Source organism: Sipha flava, unplaced genomic scaffold, assembly GCF_003268045.1.
Source record: "Sipha flava isolate LNK unplaced genomic scaffold, YSA_version1 170_pilon_pilon, whole genome shotgun sequence".
NCBI classification, from domain to species: domain Eukaryota; kingdom Metazoa; phylum Arthropoda; class Insecta; order Hemiptera; family Aphididae; genus Sipha; species Sipha flava.
This window is the reverse complement of record NW_020271906.1, coordinates 500432-521179: the sequence shown is the minus strand read 5'-3', so window position 1 is coordinate 521179 and position 20748 is coordinate 500432. Positions and strand designations below refer to the sequence as shown.

The 20748-nt window shown below is 27.6% G+C and overlaps 3 protein-coding genes across 7 annotated transcripts in view; 2 read left to right on the top strand and 1 right to left on the bottom strand.

Moving 5' to 3' along the window:
• Positions 1-12273, bottom strand: part of LOC112679896 (uro-adherence factor A-like) — a 16789-nt gene extending 4516 nt beyond the window's left edge. Inside the window, exons 1-5 of one of the 3 annotated variants that reach the window (XM_025549830.1) lie at positions 12031-12273; positions 11809-11960; positions 11625-11741; positions 11394-11555; positions 6-431 (exon numbers count right to left, since the gene is read on the bottom strand). In XM_025549830.1, the coding sequence (XP_025405615.1) occupies positions 6-431; positions 11394-11555; positions 11625-11741; positions 11809-11960; positions 12031-12128 (955 nt within the window). In that variant the 5' untranslated portion in view covers positions 12129-12273. The remainder of the gene's footprint in view (positions 1-5; positions 432-11393; positions 11556-11624; positions 11742-11808; positions 11961-12030) is intronic. The other 2 variants (XM_025549831.1, XM_025549832.1) reach the window with 2 other exon arrangements.
• On the top strand, positions 1185-7343 carry LOC112679898 (TP53-regulated inhibitor of apoptosis 1-B-like). Of its 3 annotated transcripts, none has more exons than XM_025549836.1 (4): positions 1185-1274; positions 5421-5621; positions 5694-5844; positions 7276-7343. In XM_025549836.1, exons 2-3 carry the CDS (start codon positions 5421-5423, stop codon positions 5793-5795), a joined length of 303 nt encoding a protein of 100 aa, XP_025405621.1. In that variant the 5' UTR covers positions 1185-1274; the 3' UTR covers positions 5796-5844; positions 7276-7343. The 3 variants fall into 3 exon arrangements, with proteins under 3 accessions (XP_025405621.1, XP_025405620.1, XP_025405619.1); XM_025549835.1 differs by lacking the exon at positions 1185-1274 and adding an exon at positions 4437-4708; XM_025549834.1 differs by lacking the exon at positions 1185-1274 and adding an exon at positions 4438-4786.
• Positions 12274-12410: 137 nt separating the features above from the next.
• On the top strand, positions 12411-15279 carry LOC112679897 (coiled-coil domain-containing protein 25). Its single transcript, XM_025549833.1, has 6 exons — positions 12411-12986; positions 13076-13123; positions 14081-14172; positions 14589-14768; positions 14825-15024; positions 15085-15279. Exons 1-6 carry the CDS (start codon positions 12962-12964, stop codon positions 15164-15166), a joined length of 627 nt encoding a protein of 208 aa, XP_025405618.1. The 5' UTR covers positions 12411-12961; the 3' UTR covers positions 15167-15279.
• Positions 15280-20748: the final 5469 nt, after the last annotated feature.

Below are 20748 nucleotides of genomic sequence, written 5' to 3'. Positions count from 1 at the left end.
AGGACTTTGAGATGTTAATTGTTGAGGACTTTCAGATGTAGATTGTTCAGAATTTTCGGGCATAAGTCGTTTAGGACTTTGAGATAAAAATTGTTGAGGACATTCAAATGTAAATTCTATACAATTTTCATACATTAATTGTTCAAGACTTCTACGTATAATCGATTCAAGACATTCAAACACTGACTGGTCAAGATTTTCACATGTAACTGGTTCAGGACTTCCAGGCATAGATTCTTCAAGGCATTTGGTAGTAGATTTATCAGTGCAATTGGATGTAGATTTTTCGAGAAAATCTTCGATTCCGTCCATCGATATCAATTTGTCTTCATATGATGCCATAACAGTAGAAGTATAATATTTTGATTTGAAAAATTTGTATTCAATAAAATCGGAACTGGATTGTAGAACTTCAAATGCTGATAAAAACGCTATCACAGAAAAAAAAAATTAAAATTAGTGACCACAACAAGTGACAAAAGCATGTACACGTTAATATCATTAACCGATGACAGCAACACTAATAAATAGAGCGTGGATTTATATGCATTAAAAACCAACCAAATATGCGCTAAAAAAGTTTCATTTTTTAAATTGTTATGTTATGAAACAAATATTGTGCTCACTTAGCATATCATATGATAAACCAGAATAAATATGCAAGTGCATACAAATCCGCGCTCTACTAATAAAACTATACAGCCACCGTCAGCATCAGCAAAGTACAATATACTGAAAAAGATGAGACGGCGAAGGACGATGTACAAAATTGAAACCGAATGTTAAGGTCGGCCGGCGACGATTGTCTTTAACAATATAGTCACGATTAAACACTAGTTTTATTTAATCCATAATAGATATTACCTTTTTTAAATCGGTAAGATTAAAACGAACATAACGTTGCGTTCAATGTACGGACGACAATAATATTTATACTTGAAAAACGTTCAGATGCTATAACAATAATATTATGTTCGTGATACGGATAAATCGCCGCCGGGACGATAACAAAAATTTTCGAAACTTTATAAACGATAATGATACACGGATAACAGATTTTTTTTTTTTCCAGAGAGAAACCTCGTGACAAGTTTTTCTGTGAATTCGTCGGTGTTCGAGGTACGCCGAACGAGTCAGCAGATAATAATTTCAATCTAACATAACCTAATCGTAGTTGCCATATCAGCGCGCTATCAACAAAACAGTGATTATTACGAAAGTTATCAATTAGCCCGGTCGGGAATCTTCGAAACTCCCGTAATGATCGGGCATAGGTATCGTATAAAATCGCAATAAATTTTAATGTTTTGTGCATCAATATTCAGTAACACGATTACACAGATTCTTAAATACCAAGGGTGCGTGTAGATGAAAAAAATATAGCAAAGTCTATTTTGATAAAAAATCGAGATGGACCACTTGAAATTCATGATTCAATTAAAGAATCAATTTTGTTATTTACTATTTATTGACTATTTAATCAATTACTTTAGTACAGCGGTGCAAACTGGAATTATAAAGGGGAGGGGAGATCAAACTTAAACATTCAATATCCTCCTGTGTAAAAAAATATTAGATGCTTATATAAATTATATAAATTACATAATATTACTAATTGTATTGACGTATGCTTACTGTTATACCTAATGAAAATTAACCGCCGAGTATTAATAAATTGCTTACCCACCTACTAAATAAAGGGGGATTATTGTCCCCAAGATTTGTGCTTTAGTAATAATATTAAAAAAAATGTATTTATTTATAAGTTAATGCCAACGTATGATACAACGAAATATTGGTTGAAATTGGTATACTGTGAGGGCAAAAAGATGGGTATTTGTTGAAATAGAATCAATGTCCAATTTAATGAGGAGGACCATTCTTAATGCAAAAATGGTAAGTTTTATGAACTTTTAACAACAAAAATATTGCTGATTTTCGTGATTTTTGTCAAGTATTGTTAAAATGTAACACTCAAATACTTAAAAAAAAAAAGTTTTAATAGTAACTGTGATCATGTTTTATTTAAAAAGAAGTACAAGAAATTTAAAAATTTGAAATGTATTAATAATATTTTTAAAATTTTTGTCTAACCAAAATTGTTTTAATATAGTAATAAAACAAAAATTAGTAAATTATTAACACACGTAAATTAATATATAATTAGTTTATTTATAGAAACAAAGGCTTAGCCTTAAGTATTAATTTATTTTTAAAGTTATACCAGTTAACAATTAAAAATTTGTCAGGTATACCTATACAAAATTGATATAATTACGAATGAATATGAACAAATAAAGGAAAGAATACATTGAGAAAAATTAGTCATTTTACATAGAGATAGTTTATTTTAATAGGAGAGATTATTTAAAATTAGTTTTTATTAGACATAGACATATTAAAAAATATAAATACTGTGGTTATTATTATTTATTATTCAAAATGTATATTGATATAAGATATTATTTTTAAAATAGGTTTGTACGTTTAAATTGTTATTAAAATTATTTTTCTTTATTTCATTGTGTATGTGTTACTCTTCTAAGTCTGTATTGATATCAAAATGTAAATTATAATTATTTTCTAAAACATGTTTAGCAAAATTTGAATTAGGGGTAGTCTTTTTAAATTTTATTTCAGAAGAGTGTTTTGTATATCTTATTTTAAAATATATATTTTTCTTACCTACAAGTATATAAAAAGTATTAAAATTATATATATGTTTATATATTACAGCATTTTCAAAATAAGGGGCATTTTATAGTTATATTATTTGTATGTTTGATTAAATTATTATTAGTTTTAAAAGCAATTTTTACATTATTTGTATTTTTATTCAACATTTTAGCATATTTGTGAAATATATTATTTTGATATTTTAAAGTACAATAGTTAACAATATTATATTGAATTTTTTCTTTAATAAGTTTAAGGATTTTTTGAATAGTATTTATATTTAAATTATTTCTACGAGCTAGGTATATTACAGATAATATTGAGTTCATGTAATAATTATGTATTATTTGTTTCAATCCTGATATTTACAATGGATGTTGAAAAACTCATCGACCGCCAATACTCAAGAGTTTTATGACTTGAGAAATGCAAAGTACAATTTACAAATTATAAATCTTTATATATATGTACTCATGTATTAAGAAAATGAATTACAATAAAGTGTGAAATTAAATGGGAATTTAAATTCAACTAATCAGATTTGAAAAATTATAAAAAACTGTCACATTAATAGAACTTAAACTTGATTGTATAGACCCAACATTATGTAAATATAAACATTACAAAACATTACTATTATATAATATGAATATAAAAAATGTTATTATGTCAATGATAAGATTTAAATAATAATAAGTACCTAGTTCTCATTCTCATATTAATTGCAACGAACAACGTAATGTTGGAATATTTTAAGGATAAACTGTTTACATTATTGATTCTATGAATAAGATTATGACATATTTTTAAATTAAGTAGGTAAACCTGAATCAATGAATTGTTAAGATAATAATGTTTAAGAGGCATTCACAACAAGCAAATACTTAACAGTTTAATACCTATGTAGGTATAATGTATAAGAACTTGCTACTTATCTTATCTAATTCATTTTTATATTTTGGAGATTGGTGGTTTAAAGAATACAGTTTGTCTATAAATATTTTAAAATTATTTATTCCAGTAATTTAATTTACAACATCATTAATGTTATGCAAACCCCTTAGACTTCTATAAAAATAGAACTTCTATATTATATTTTCTCAAAAGGAAATTTGATAATTTTAATTCTATTGTTTGTCGTACTGTCAGAAATGTCTTACCAAATAGCAATTTTTTTTTCAAACCAGAGCTTTTAAATTCTAATTTCAACCAACCGGTACGGACACAAAAGCTAATAATATTATGAATCAAAACACCGTTTTGGTCCATTTCGAACGCTGACAATGCATACTTTATAGTTTTCTAATATTTACTAATGCATTTACAACCCGGATCATAGGTAATCCGTTCTGCATAAAATATCAGTTGACCGGTGCTTTTTAAAAATTGTAGTGGTAGTATAGGCACGCTAAGTTGCAGCCGTAGACCTGCCTATGGGCTAATTATATGAAACAATAAATTTTTATTAAAAACTATTACTGATAATTATGTTCTATCGATCTGAAATATAATTCGTTTTTTTCCTTAACAGACCGCAGTACAGAGTGCTTGAGTTTTTTTTTTATGGACGAGATAATGAATTCGATCGATTACGTTTTGAAACCATAAAATATCGTCCAATTACAATTGTAATTACCGATTACTATAATCCCCATTGTTACCGAGTGTCTATATTATTGTGCTAATCACGTGATGGCGTCGCGTTATCATCAAGTTTCCTGTATCACTATTACCACTAGTGGGTCTCGTGCGAGATAAAACGTTTTTATCACCGAATACGATTTTTAATTCCAAAATATTTTTGATAATAAATGTCACGCTATTGCGTTTAACCTTTGAAAATTGAAACGATTTCTGTCGTCGTTATTAAATCGCTATCGCCCTCAGCGTCCGAAACTCAATCGAAATCCGTACATCGTCTGTAAATCACAATTGTCGTCCGTACGAGTGAAATTCTATCGTAAATTTGAAATAACATCGGATACGTGGACGTATACAAGTTCAAGTCATTTTCACTCCGATAGCGCCATAAGTAAGCACGACAAGTTTTCAATTATGTATGTGTTTGTCTCTGGAGGCACACCGAAAATAAATTGGTTGATAAACACAGGTATGAGTGAGTTGACAGCTACTGTTTAGCGAGTTACTTTTAAAATACAATCAAGTTGCACTACTAGTTATGTTTAAAGAATACCTATATCATTATGAATAAATTTAATTATTTTCTTAATAGTAATCAATTCAAAATTATGAGCAAATATTATTATCAAGAATCTTTTACATTTTATTGTATTTTCATAGTAATGTTTGCAAAATGAAATAAATATTTTAAATAAATATAAATAAATACATTATAATAATATATATATATATATATAATAATTCAATGATAACAATTCAATACAATCTGTTTTATTAGTGCTAATTTAATATATAAATTTTAATTTCGGTTGCAAGATATTTCTAACATTACTGAAAAATGTAGTTCATGAAACTGAAGAGTAACTTTATTTTGGTATCCATTATTGGAGATCAGTATTAACTAAATTATTATTATTTTTTATCACTTATACTTATTTTCTGAAGAACAACAGAATGTTAATGTACCTATTTCTTTATGAAATGACAGGATATAAATACATTTTTAATTGTTCATGATTTTGACTTTTATTGTTTTATTAGCTATTATTATTAAATAACAATCATTAAGTATTGTACAATATATTGTATTATTTGTATCATAGATGGGTGATAGTAATAATAGCTCCCCTGCTACTGCTACTTCAAGTGCTGATCGACTTGACAGCTTTCATCCCAAATGTAATGATTTAAAATATCAGTATGATCAATGTTTTAATGTCTGGTTTACCGAACATTATATGAATGGTCATTATAACAATCAAGAGTGTCAAAAAGTATTTGAATTGTACACTGAATGTGTAAAAGTATGTTTATTGTGTTAAAATGATAAATGAACTTTAACCACAATTACATTATTTGTTTTTATTTTTAAATAGCATGGTATGAAAGAATACGGAATACAATACGAACAAACATCTTTGAATTTGGAAATACCAAAAGATAAGTCTACATTTGCAGATACAAAGCAGTCAAAGTAGAATCATGGATAACAATGATAATATGAAAATTAGTAATTCATCTGAATCGGTAATTTGATTTTTAACTGTTAAAATATTTACCTACCAAAAATACATAAAATTTTTTGTCAAATAAAAATATATACATATTTAATGTATATCTAAGTGTAAACATTTTTATTATTTAAAATAATAAATAAATAAACAAATTTTATTAAATAAAAATTTCAGGTTACAAACTAGGTGCAGTCCCAATGGGTATTTAGGTTTCTCTATCTTATTTATAATTGTATACAATTTTATTAATATGGCTTTTAAAAAATTATTCTTAAGTTGGAATTATATTTTCAAACTTAGTCGCTAGAAAAGATAAATAAAAATATTTTTAGAAACTTAAAAATATAATTTAAATATAATATGCTTTGTACACTTAATATCAAATTAAAGTGAAATGCAATTATTTGTTTAATATTATTTGCTTATAAAATTTTTCAAGTGCAAATGATAAATATTTTAATATTTCTGATGGTAACTTTAATTTTAATAGGATTAATATGGTAATTATATTTAATAAAATTGTTATACATACCATACAATTTGACTGTTTTATTAAATTCTTAGCGAAATGAGAAATTTTTTTTGTCTGATTTACACAATTTCAACTAGAAAGATTGCTCCTATACGTAATTAATAAACGTAAAAGTTAAAAGATAGCAAATGGGTTCCAGTTCCTACATTAGAGAGAGAGTTATTTGTTTAATTTCTCAATACATATCAATAGCAATAAAATAGTTTTACAAGTGTTTGAGTATTAAATGTTGATAAAACAATATTAATAACGAAAACCTACAAAATGTTTGTAATCAAAAGTGCTTAGTGCTTCAGTTTTTATACTTAAGGCTTGAAAATTAGATTTAAGATTTTTCATAATTTTTTTGTAAATAAAAAAGAAGAAAAAAAAAGTGACTGGAAAGTCACAAAAAATATTTATAATTGTTTCAAAATAAAATTTTGATAAAATTAGAACCATAAAATGTCTAATAAACGATATTAATTATTAATTTAAAGAAATTTCATAGTTATTAATTATTTTAATGCAATTTGTACTGTTTATAGGCAAAAACAATTTTAAATTTCCCCAAATTATAAATGTTTTTTTTTTTTTTGTGAAACTTAGAACATTATAGTTTAATTTACATTCATTTGGTTCTCCTAGTACATCAACGATCTTTAAAAATATTAACTGATTCACTCAACCTTTTTCACTCAGAATGTTTTTTTTTTTTTTTGAAAGCAATGATACCACAGTAAGATTAAAAAACCAATAGGTATGATAATACATTTCACCCATCCCTATATCTCACCTAACCTAGGAGTTTCACACTTTTTCATTTTACAAATGTTAATGGTTTAAGTTAAATTAATGTTATTTTTTATCAATTAATAATTATTACTATTGTATATTATGATTTATTTACGATTGATAATTGTGATATTTAAGGACAACCAACAACACTTAGATGAATTGGAAATTTCACTAGATATAGAAATAGAAATATTAGAGAAAAAGAAGAAAGAAAGAGATGAAATTATGAAAGCCTTACATCAATACAATGAAATTAAGGATGCCACTCAAGAAGTTTTGGGGAGACTAGCTATTATAGAAGGAGTTACAGTCGCTGAAATGCATCGAAAATATAATTTATTAGAATCTGATTAAAGGTTACTAAAAGACTTAAGTATATATTTTATTTTATATTGTAAATAATATTATAGTTATAGAATTTAATTAAATAATATGTGTTACTTTTAAATTGCTCAAGTATTTATTTAAAAGGAAATATATGTTATAATTTTGAATAGATAATCAGTTGTAATTACTAAGTTAAATTATAATATGTTTATGAATATACAGTGTATATTATACATATAAATATTATAATTAATCTAATTTAATTTTAATGCATGAATTCATAGAAAATATCACTTCTAAAATAAAATGAAATATATAATTTAAGTTTAAAAATTTCGTAATAAAAAAAAATTTCAAATAAACTCTTGTTTGTGTATACTGCATATAAGTATAAACTTATCACATTTATTCCAAAAAATATATTTTTATCTCAACCGAATAAATATTAAGAAGAAATTTTAACTAAAATATAAAGGATTTTATTATAGAATAGGATTTTATTATTTTTATTATATAATATATAGGTTTATATATAACTATTTTTATTATTGTATGAAGATTGTTATAATTTTATAGATCATAAAATAGGGATCTCAATTGGAGAACCGAAGTTATTTATAAATATGAAATCTATATATTAATACTAATGTATGTAAATACAAATTATACTATATGGAAAAGAAAAATTAACATAATAGAATTTAATTGCTTTTAGTGATATTTCAGTAAAAATATTTTACCATTGGTGGAATATTAAACATTTTAAGTTCAATTATCTCAATATAGTACATTGCTTATAATCATTTTTAATAGGACTAAGTATTACCCCAGGGGTGGTTCGGTTCAAACCAGAACCCCCCCAATGAAATGTCTACATACTCAATGATTTAATAGTAAATAGTATCATAATAAAACATAGTGTATTTTAATTTCCCATTATTTTCAATATACAACGTTTATAGATTGTTATTGGACATATACATAGATGTAGGTCCTTACGACTCTTACTGGTATACATAATGTAGGCCATTACATGGGAGCATCACATAATTCAGTTGGTTAATATAATATACTCGGGTGTGATTAACATGAGGGCACATTGTCTTTAATGTAGAAGTATCAAAACCAGTTAAGTAATAAAACATACAAGAGTAGACTTATGTTATCGAAAAAGCTAATTTGCTGACTAGGGGATTATTTTAAATACTCAAACCAGGTCAAGACATTAACCAATGGGGGAAAGGCACAATTCCATACAGGTAGATTACCACAGAATCAGAATATATAAGGGGGTTAGAATATACCAAGATTCAGATGTGTGTTAGTCCAAGCTTAGCAAGCACCTCCATGCTAGATGGATCAGTGATTATTATACTTAGAATTAATTTCAATGAATAAATGTTTTTTGGATTTAAATAATAAAATAATTTATTAACAACAATAAATTATATTAAAAAGCAGGAACTAAAAATTTTAATATAATTATTATTTATTTTAAATTATATTATATAATCTTATTGCGTGCCGCCAGTTCAACCGTTGAAGAGTGGATGTGATAGGATATGTTTATTAAATCACTTTGAATATTTACTATTTATTGAAAAATTATTATTATTTATTAATTAAATAATGTATTTTCTTATAAAATTTTACTACCAAATATAAATTGATTTCAAATTATGGTACCTTCCTATTGCAGTAAATTTTTGTTTATAATATGTGTGATGTGCGTATAACTATTGTGCCTATTACTTAACAGTAATTTGTTAGTATTGAATTAAACTAAAATTATAATTAGAGAACAGATAAAATAAAAATGTTGGACCTCTCTCCCCATAAAAAATTCTTGGGTACGCCTCTGGGACTACTTTATTCCATTACACTGGAAGATAACCGGATATTACTACTGTTATAATTTGTGGTTGAGATTTTTAAGAAATATTTAGGTATATCTGTTGTTCACTAAAAAAAAATGGTTTTATTTATTTGCAAAATTATACTTGTATTGATGAGTTACAGCTGAGATTTGTAATTTTACAATTAAGTTCTAATAAGTTATTGATTTATAATTTTTCAATATGCAATGAAAGTGTAATTGAGAACAAAATGTGTTTAATGAAGATCACATGATGCTAGGGCCTAAAATATATCTGTTTTTAGGGGTAAATTTTTAATTAAATAGTTACCGTTGATAGATTTCCATACCAAAAGATCCTGCAGGGGTTGAGACATCCAAAATCCAACACACATTTTTAATACAGGGAGCACAATTTGATTTTATTAGGGATACAGTATTTATTTTTACGTTATCATAAGAATGATATCTGTATGCAGCACAAAAAAGTGTTGGAAGTACCTAATATTTGACAATAATTGTTAGTAAATTATATAATTCATTATTCAGCAAACACTTAAATATTATTTTATATATGCATTTATAAGTTACAGTTATACACACAAAATAGAATATTTAAAGGGATAAAAATGATATATAATACAGTGAATAAAAATTTAACATGAATTTTTAACTTTATACATTAATTTATTTTATAAGCGAATATACAAACATTAAATAAAAAGACTAAAAATTATTTTGCTCGATAGATTTGCAGTTATTGGTCGCAAAGTATTAGCTCAAATAATTTTTTTAATATAGTTCTTCAATTTCACTGTTCAACAGATTAATTTAAGAGAGATGATAATTTTGACAGATTAAGTAAATAATATAGGTAATTAAAACAAGAATCTAAACTTTTAAAAATATCTATTAATCAAGGAAACAGTTTCAAAATAAACTAGATATTACTAAATGTGTTAAAATAATTAAAAATGCATGAGTTTTGTTTAATGAATCTTGTTTAGAAATATATGGTTTTATTAATATATATATATATTACATTTTTTGAGTTCAATGTGTGTATTCTTTTTGAAAATAAATAGGGTAAATTGTACAGCGAAATATGTATGGAATATAGCAAGCCCCTGATTTTATACAACTATGATGTTACAGGGCAGAGAAAGGTGTAAGGGGTTTGGGATTGTTTTTTTTACTCATGAGGCAACCTTAATAATCGTATAACCACAAAAAAAGATTAAGAGATATAAGATAATATAAACATAAGATACTTTAATTTTTTGAAATAGTCCTGGAGTAATGTATGTATCAGTGAGTTAAGGTGCACAGCGATTTATACTTTGGTCAGCTTTTAAAAATCATTTAAGTATCTGTCAGGTTATTTGAAACTTCAAGACGATATTTAAAATATTGTTTCTTGTTGACTCAACAAATACATAAATTATTTTGAAAAGATTCATAAAGAAATAAGAATGTTTACTACATATATCTCATTAGCAAAACTAAAAAAAAATTGCTCCTTGATTAGTAGTAAAAACTGTGATGTTAACTGAAATACTTTTCAGTCGAGAAATTACAGTAAAAATGATTTCCGATCATAAAACAAACAACATGTTTTGCAAGATTGATGACTTAAACCAAAAATACAGTATTTTAATAAATTATAAAACAGATTTGTTTTGATGGACATTTCATCTACACATAAAATACCGTTTCTTGCATCGTCTTTTAAATTTTTTAATTTTAGTACAATATAATTAAATAAAATATAATTTAATCTTGCGCTTTCAATTTTCTGTATGTAATTCTTTATAATTTTCTAGATCTAGATAGTTGTAAAATGTTTTTTAAATATCTATATACAATGGGTCAAAAAAAAAAAAAAAATAAATTGTAAGAGCAAATTGTTTAAGTTGACTAATTTACGAGTATAGAAGTTTTCTATTAACTAATTTTACATAATTTTTCATCAACATTATTAAATTGGTTGACAAGTGCAAATCTTTAACTTCATTAAAATGATCGACAGATTTAAGCATTTCTGAAATTAGTGTTTTATTAGTATGCTTACCTTCTGATATTGTCTTGAATTTATTTTTCAATTTAGGAACTGAGGAACTTATACTTTTCTTTTTAGGTGTGTTAACAGATTGCAGCTGTGTTGTTTGGCTGCAAGTAACAGTAGAAGTTTCACTACATTCTGGTATTGTGATTCCGTTTGATGACATTTCACCTTTTTAATAATAAATTACAAAATAATTATTATACTATAGTTTACAAAGTTAATTTCTTCTATATTTACAAGATTTTGAAATTGAAATGTTTGATTTTTTCAGTTTGCCAGAACTATCGAGTTTCTTGAAAAGAAAATCATTTTTTCTTTTTACTGTAGATGCATCAGTAAAAACAGCAGTTGCTTCTAAAGGAATAATAACCAAGTATAAATAAATGAAAAATATACCATTAATAATTATTTGTTTACTAACTGAACTGGGTAGGAACAGCTGTTGGCAATAAAAATGTTTGTTCAGAGTTCGTATACATTTTAGAAGTAAAATGTTTGTCGCAGACACGATAGTTGTTTGCAATTTTGTTATGAAGATCTAATCTGTTACAGTTCGTTAACCATTGATAACGACTAAAACGATTAAACACACGAAGTAATTGATTATGATCGTTTGAAGAAAATACGGACTGAATTTACTTACCGAGGCATATCCCTAGGAAACCTGTGCATTTTGATGCCATGTTCTTTTGTACGCAATTTGCTATTCCTGCACGATATCACGGCACACACGTGATCCATGATTACGAATAAACGTGTGTAAATTGCTCAACAACGACGGCAAACAAAATACGTCCGAATTGAATCGAATCCGGAACTGTTCACCGTCGGTCGTGAGCAAAGTTGTGTTCACGATTGAACATACACATCTATAAATCTATAGACATATTTATATACATCACGGTTATCTACCGGTTATTAACCGTGATACACATCTTCAATCGTGGTTGTGTTGAAACGAAAACAAATATGATAACAGCGTGTTCGCCAAAAAACATGGCCGACCGAACGGGCGCGATCGTTGGAGTGCCGTTGCGATCTTGTCTCGCCGCCGTCCCGTTATCGTGACACATTAAAAAACGTAAACGTTCAATGTTATCAGCGATAACCGTAATCAACACGTTATTTCTGCATGCCGCCGGAACCGTTCGCGTTTCCGCACTCTCGCGCCCGTTGGTCCGGTCGTCTGTCCGATCGTTCGCACGGTCGTCATCACCATCATCCCTGGTTCTTGAACACGAGCCAATAAGAATTCTCATACCATTACCCTTTGTTAATTACACACGCAAGTGACGATCGTTGTTGGAGGCGAACGCCATTCGACCCGTGTTGTTCAGGCTACGCGATCGCAGAAACCGGATATCGCTTTCGCAACCGCAGACCGTTACTGTCCGTCGAAAACCTAAATCCGTTCATTAACGATCGATTGCACCGTTGTCGCGCGCGCGAATACGTTCTTGTTCATTTTGCCCCTTATCGCGATCATCTACCGACATCTCAACACCGGTAAACGTCCTTTCGCGTGGCCCGAGAACCGGTAACGTCGAAACGATCAGCCACGTTGTCGCGGCGCAATGGTGTTGCAGTACACAAGTACAGGTGACTTAAGTTCCGTTTGCTTTATGACGTTGATCAACTTCAATTTTTTTTCTCAAACGATCGGTGTTTGTTTTTATTTTTTTTTTCAGCTGTCGACCCGCCTGTCAACTTGGTGAGAGGAGTAGACAGTCATGAAAGTAAGCAAAAATTGATACCATTTTTATTTTTTTTTATAACCATTCTCCTCGATGACTAATGTACATACAGTAGAACCCATTTAAGACATTCTCCCTTAACACGATATCCCATCTAATATGCTCATTTTTACAAGTCCCTTGATTTTGACATTATTTAACATGAAATTGACTCTGGATAAACGCTCTATGTTCTCCGATATGATGTTCACCTTGTTTATGTACTTAATATTAAAATATAAATCGTGCTTGGATGACGGTGAAATTTTTCTGAACTGGATAAAACAAATAGACCTCTCTTTTAAGAAACAGAACAAGAACATTTTTGTGTTTATAAATAGCTGTCTTATATATCCTAGTAGGATTTTATATATGATATATTCTTTGTGTAAAATTTTATTTGGATAGTACTTGATGATGTAGTTTTTAACAAATATTTTTTATAAATCCATACATAGTACAATGTTACAATGACTGAATACATTTTTAGGTTTGTATCAATAATGTACTTTTTTTATTATATAGTTCAAATCAAAATTATTCTATTTGCTTAATTGCCATTTTGAACACCTCGATATTAAATGTTATATATAAATATGTACCTATTTTTGCACAATAATTTAGTGTTTTATACCAAATATAGTAAATATGAAAATAATAGATAACTAAAGGATTTAAATATGAAAATAATAGATAACTAAAGGATTTAAAAAAAAAAATCATCAAATATTTTTATTTTTATAATCAATCATAAAATTTTTAATTACACATGGTATGTAATTAATTTATTGATAAAAAAAATTTAAAAAGTTATATTATGAAAAAAAATACATTGTATTGAATAATTAATTTAAAACTAAAAAAAAAAAATGATTGCATTTCATTTTTTGTTTATTATATTTATATTTAAATCTACTAATATAAAAATTATATATTAATAATATATAATATTTTTTTTAGATGATGAACTTATTGAAAATATGCTGCCCGAGGATGTTTGGTTTCATGTGGAAAATATATCATCAGCACATGTGTATCTAAGATTAAAAGAGGTATTATTTTAAATTGAACTTTTTATTTTGTGATTTTTGAAGTGATTCTTTGAAATTTAAATTTGTAACTTATAATATTCCTCATAATCAGTACAATTTATGCAAAATTAATATATACGGCAATATTGAACTATTAGTCATAATAATAATAATAATAATAATAATATAAAATAATAAAAAAATAAAAATAATAATAATAATTTATTAATACATAGGTATATTATACATTATTAGTTATAATCAAATTCAGAAAAAATATTCATGTATTTTAAAATAGCAAATTGGATTTTGATTTATTTATAATGGTACAATAGTAAAATTATGCCTAATTAATATTTAATCGTGAACTTATATACATATCTTGTACAATCAAATAGTATATTGCATTTTACATTTCTTATTAAAATTGATTGTAGGGTCAAACAATAGATAACATTCCTAAGGAATTATTAGAAGATGCATGTCAACTTGTTAAGGCAAACAGTATTCAAGGATGTAAATTAGCTGAAGTTAAGGTGATCTACACCATGTGGTCAAATCTTAAAAAATTACCAGGGATGAAACCAGGAGAAGTCTCGTTTCACAATCCTAGTATTGTAAGTTTGTATTATATGTTTAAGTAAAACAAATTCATAGAAATAATTTTGTCTAGGTGAAAAAAGTAAATGTAAAAAAAGAAAAGAGCATTGTTAATAGACTGCATAAAACCGAAAAATCTATTAAAATCGATTATGACAGTGACAAAGCAGACAGAGATCGTAGAGAAGCAGAGAAGAAAAAAATTGAACGTAAAATTCAGATAGAAAATAAAAAAGAAGAAGATCGTCAAAAACGTGAAGCTGCTGAACTGAGGTGATAATAAATATGAATAATTTAATAATACTTATTTTAACATTTATTTATATTTTATAGATCGTATTCATCTCTTATGAAGTCGGAAAATATGACACCAAATACCGATTACTCTGGATATGACTCAGATAATTTTATGTAAAGATTAAAAAAACATAAATGACTGTGTCTTTCAACATTTATCGAGCTTATAATTTAAATGTATTTGATATACATATTTCAATTCTTAAAAAAAATATATTATATAAAATATGATATTTTCTTACTTGTCTTATTATTGATAAAGTTTAAAAAATTTAATAAGTTATTTTTATAATATATAATTGCAATAAATTTTAGTTTTTTGATTTTCTAGTTTTCATAAATACTTTTTTCATGTTTTAATTATCTAAAATAATCAATAAGCAAAATTATTACTAATGAAATTGGAAAATAATGTACTGATTATAACCTGAATAAACATTAAATGTATTGCCAATATTATTACAAAAATACATTTTGAATTATTTTATTAATTCCTAATACATTAAGACTGATTATTATTTTTTCCAAATTAAAACATCATTTGTTTAATAAGTTGTAGATCTTAAAAACTTTCAAGATTTGTACATCTAATAGGTTGGTGTTTAAGACATAATTCCATTTAAGGGTTAATCATTCAAATTATACTTCCACACGAGTATGTCTCAGTGAGGCCCAGTAATCTCATAGATTTAAATTTAAATAAAAAAAAAAAAAAATAAATAAATTGTATTTACTTGGAGATTTAATTATTTTAACTATAAAGATTAGCTAGTGGGTAATTCATAGAGTTAAGAGTTCTAAGAGTTCTTAGTTGTCTTCTTACAACCAAGGTTTGGTATGGAAACCAATAACGTTTTATGTTATTAACTTTTCCAAAATGAGGATATTTATTATTTAATAGACGATGCAGCATTAAATCTTATTAAACAAACAAATTAAATTATTAAGAGTAGGTAACTAAGTGGGAATGTTGTTATTGGAATTGATAACAAATAGATTTCTTAAATATAATTCAAAAATTTACTTTTAAGTTGAAAATGTTTAATAGTAGCAAGTTAAATATTATTTAGCCCATAATTAAAAGAGACAATTTATTTTTATTTGCTACAAACTAGGAGAACATAATTTGTAAAAGAATTAAAAAGAAAAATATACATTAAAACAATATAGTGAAGCATTTTATATTTTATATTACTAACGACGTATTTATGTGGTAGGGGAGCGGGTTTTCTCCGAAATGAAAAACACCATTGTTAAAAATTGTTATTTTTAATATGGATATGTTTTAGTGCTGGGGGTTTCCTAAAATTTGTCGCGATACTGAGAATGTTGCTTATGCGATAATTTAAAATTTTATATTTATAAAATATGTTTATTCTTTTAAGAAAATATGTGATGAATTTTGAGTGGCTCTGATAAAAAAATTGTTTATTATAATGTAGTTTTTATACTTTAAAAAAATTGAGTTTCTTATTTCTCTGATAGTGTAAAGACAGTTGAGAAGTCTTATATTGTTAAAGTAATTTTTGTCGTAATAGTGTGCTTCCACCTTCCTTTCCCCCAAAAATCAAATACAAAATTAACCCCCTACGAAATAAAAACCTACATATTCCACTGTATACAACTATTCATGAGTAATGAAATTTTTTATTATTTATTTAAAATTATCAATCTTAAATTGTATATAATTATTTACATACAAAAATGTTTTCTGTAAATTAAAAATAGCAAATAATTAAATTAGTTGTATTATTTTAATATTTTAAGCCGATTTAAAAATTAATAAATTTGTACTCTTATTTATACGTGATTGATTGTTCATGCAGTTTAATTACAATAAACATTTATACTATCTGCTAGGGCTTAAAAATTAAAAACTATATGAAAAAGTTTTATTTCTATCAGTTCTAACAGGGTAGAATGAGTTACTTAGGCAAAATAATACTATTTAAGATAATTTGGAAAAAAAATATGATTACTAATTGTTTTCAAAAGTTTTCTCCTATACTATTATTCATTAGTTAATGTTTGTATATTGTCAATACCTACGACATTAGTGTACTGCCTTACTTCAAAAGATTCATATTACGAGTAAAAAACCAATTTTACCGTTTTCAATGTTTTCAATTACATATAACATTTTTAAGAGAAAAAGTATTTTATACAAACATATAAAATTTTACTATTATAAAATAATACTAAAATTGTATTATAATTGATTGCGTTTTATTGTGTTGAAATATAATTACAATTTTTTTTTTAAAGGAATTATTATTTTTTAGTTCTTCGTGCATTTATATATTTAAAAAATATCAATTTGAATGTAGAACCATTTATTTTAATGGTTATGGATTATAAAAATGGCGTCTAATTATATTTTGTTTTGAGGATTTTATGTTTAAAATTTCCTAATAGTATATTTCCTAATAATCACTTTCTACGTATCTTGCTGTACGCCCAAAAAGCCTTTGTGCGTTTTCTTCTTTTTTTGATAATAATTCCCTTTTTTGCTTAATGTGTAACACAACTAAGAGAGCTATTTCTTTTATTAAAATTAATTTAAAAATTGTTAAACACTAGAAATGTTACAATATTACTGATACAAGACCAATAATCGCAATAATATGATTTTTATTTCCTTTATTAGACAAATAATATTGACAAATGTGCTAAGTAAATTCGATACTACCATACTGCCACCGATTATTGAGATTTTGATATATGTTTAGTTGTACGGAAATAAACCATTGTTGTTTGGCCCGTGGCTCCTTGAAGCCGGTAAGCATTTGGAGACCTCCGTTTTTGACACTCCCTCCCTCTTCTCTGGTAGGCGCACCACTGTTTATGTTACGCTTATACAATATTCAGTAATGTACTGATGTGTACAGAGCCGTATTTAAGGGGCGGTTCAGGGAGTAATAGCTCCCCTGAAATATTTTACAGTGATTTTAAATAAAACCAAATCGATTTTTTTGTATTCTCAATGGAAAATTATTTTTGAATAAATAAAATTATATATTATACTATAAAATCATTTAATTATTTAGTAGCGTAAAAAATGTATATACATTTAAGGGTATTTTATTTGACATAGTATTTTATTGACATATAGGTATTGGTATTGTCTTGTTTTGTATGGGTGTGGGGCATTCAGACCGAAAGGCACTAAATTATTTAAAAGTGCCACCATCAGTCTTTCACATATATCAGTCATCACAATTTTCTATCAATTTATTTATATAATTATAACTCAGTTATTATTTTGGATTTGATATTAGTTACAAATATTATGTAATAGTGTACTGAAATGGGAAAAACGAATTGTGAGCGGGTTTTCAATGAATAGTTGGAGACACTTATTTTTAGTTTTACACTTCAGGGAACAGGGGTGGAAAAATGTTGTTGCCCCTAGGTGGAAGAATCTAAAACATGATTCTGGTTGTGTAGCATGAAAAAAATACTCGATTCGCGTGAAATTGTGTCTTTATTCGAGAAATGCGATTATGATAGATAAAAAACGAGAAATTACTCGGGCGGTTGGTCCTCATTACGTGTGACGGTCAAGTCTTCGGAGGCTGATGATGTTGTTGGCGCGTCCATCATTTCATTAGTGGACTCGTCCAATCCACTGCGACTACGGCTGCCAGACCGTCTTCGTCTCCTTCGGCTTCTTCGCCTTCTACTCTTTCCTCTCCTGGCCACCACTATTCCCGTTTCATCGTCGGTTACTTCCGCGTCATCATTGTCAGCGCCACCGCTTATGCTACGACGACGGCGACGACTGCTTCTGCGGCTTCTCCTACGTCTTCTTCTCCTAGCCTCAACAAATTCTACATCGGCTGCGCCGTCGGTTGCTTCCGCGTCATCATCGTTAGCGCCACCACTTATGCTACGACGGCGGCCACGGTTGCTTCTCCTGCTTCTCCTACGTCTTCTTCTCCTAGCCTCAACAAATTCTACATCGGAACCGCCGTCGGTTGCTTCCACGTCTTCATCGTCAGTGTCACCGCTTATGTTACGACGACGACGACGACTGCTTCTTCGGCTTCTCCTGCGTCTTCTTCTCCTAGCCTCAACGAATTCTACACCGGAACCGCCGCCGGTTGTTTCCGCGTCTTCATCATCAGTTCCACTGTTTATGCTACGACGACGGCCACGGTTGCTTCTCCTGCTTCTCCTACGTCTTCTTCTCCTAGCCTCAACGAATTCTACATTGGAACCGCCATCGGTCGTTTCCGCGTCATCATCGTCATCAGTTCCGCCTCTTATATTACGACGACGGCGACGACTGCTTCTTCCCCTTCTCCTACGTCTACCCCTCCTAGCCACTACATATTGTACTTCGGAACCACTGTCGGTCGTTTCCGCATCATCATCGTCGGTGCCACCGCTTATATTACGACGACGGCGACGACTGCTCCTCCTGTTCTTGCTTCTTCGGCTTCTGCTTCTCCTACTCTTTCCTCTTCTCCTGGCCATAACGAATTCTATTCCGGGACTACTGTCAGTTGTTTCTACGTCCATAATGCGTAGATAAATATGTACTATTTTAACTTCTAACTTTACGGTCTCGAACTATCAAATGTCCAACTGTCGGATAAATAACAAATAACTATTGTTATAGTATCATTTACTATATAAACGATATTCGGCTTATTGTTATTATTATTCAATTTTTTATTTGGCTAGTCACATTAGTTTTACGCTCATTTCGACAATAATAATTATTGAATTATTATTTGAAACGAGCAAATGTAAAAATTTATTACGGTTTTCTTATTTTTTCGGTTAAAATCAACACTACGAGTATTTTGCTGTAACACACATGTAAAGTAATGCAAATCTGTTTTTTGAATGATTGGTATTTGTTATCTTTAATATCGAATACACGTTGTGGTGAAATAAATTGTGATTTCAAATTTGTTATTTACAGAATTAGATAAACATTGGTTGTTTTGCGGGTGAGCAGTGGTGTAGATACAATTTTTTTCTGGGCGGGGGGGGGGGGGGGGGGGGGGGGTAAATACTATTTTTTTGGGGGGGGGGGGGGGGGAGTGTATAAGAGTCAATTCATAATAATCTTAGTATATCTTAATACGATTTCCTATATAATAATATTACTTTTAAAATGGTATTATTATTATGTCCCGTATTTAATGAAATTTATTTTGTTAGTCAATTTTTACTTTATACCTAATCATAGTAAAATGAAAATATCATTTTACTATAATATGTAAATATTAATAAATAATAATTAAATATCATTAAAAAAAAAACTTGGTGGTTGGGAAACCCCCTATCCCCCTGACTACGACACTCAGGGCGAGGCAAAGGAGGCGTCGCTTCACCTAAAATGTTTAAATAAAATTAAGCATTTAACAAAATATTATATATACATTTTAGGATGTACAGTTATTAGGAAAATTTGAACAAACAATAATTGTATAATAACCTACGTATTATATTAATTTAATATAGGTACCCATAATTATTAATATTATTATTATTTTTTGATCGATTGAATTTAAAAATGTCCGATTGCTAATTAATTACAATTATTTTTGCCAGTTTAACATACACAAATACACAAAAACGGTGTATGCATTTTAGTAAGATATTGTAATAATTTTTGTTTAGGAATTGAACATCATAAACGTAAAAAAAAAAGTCGTTGAACCATCATTATGACTGCCGGATCAT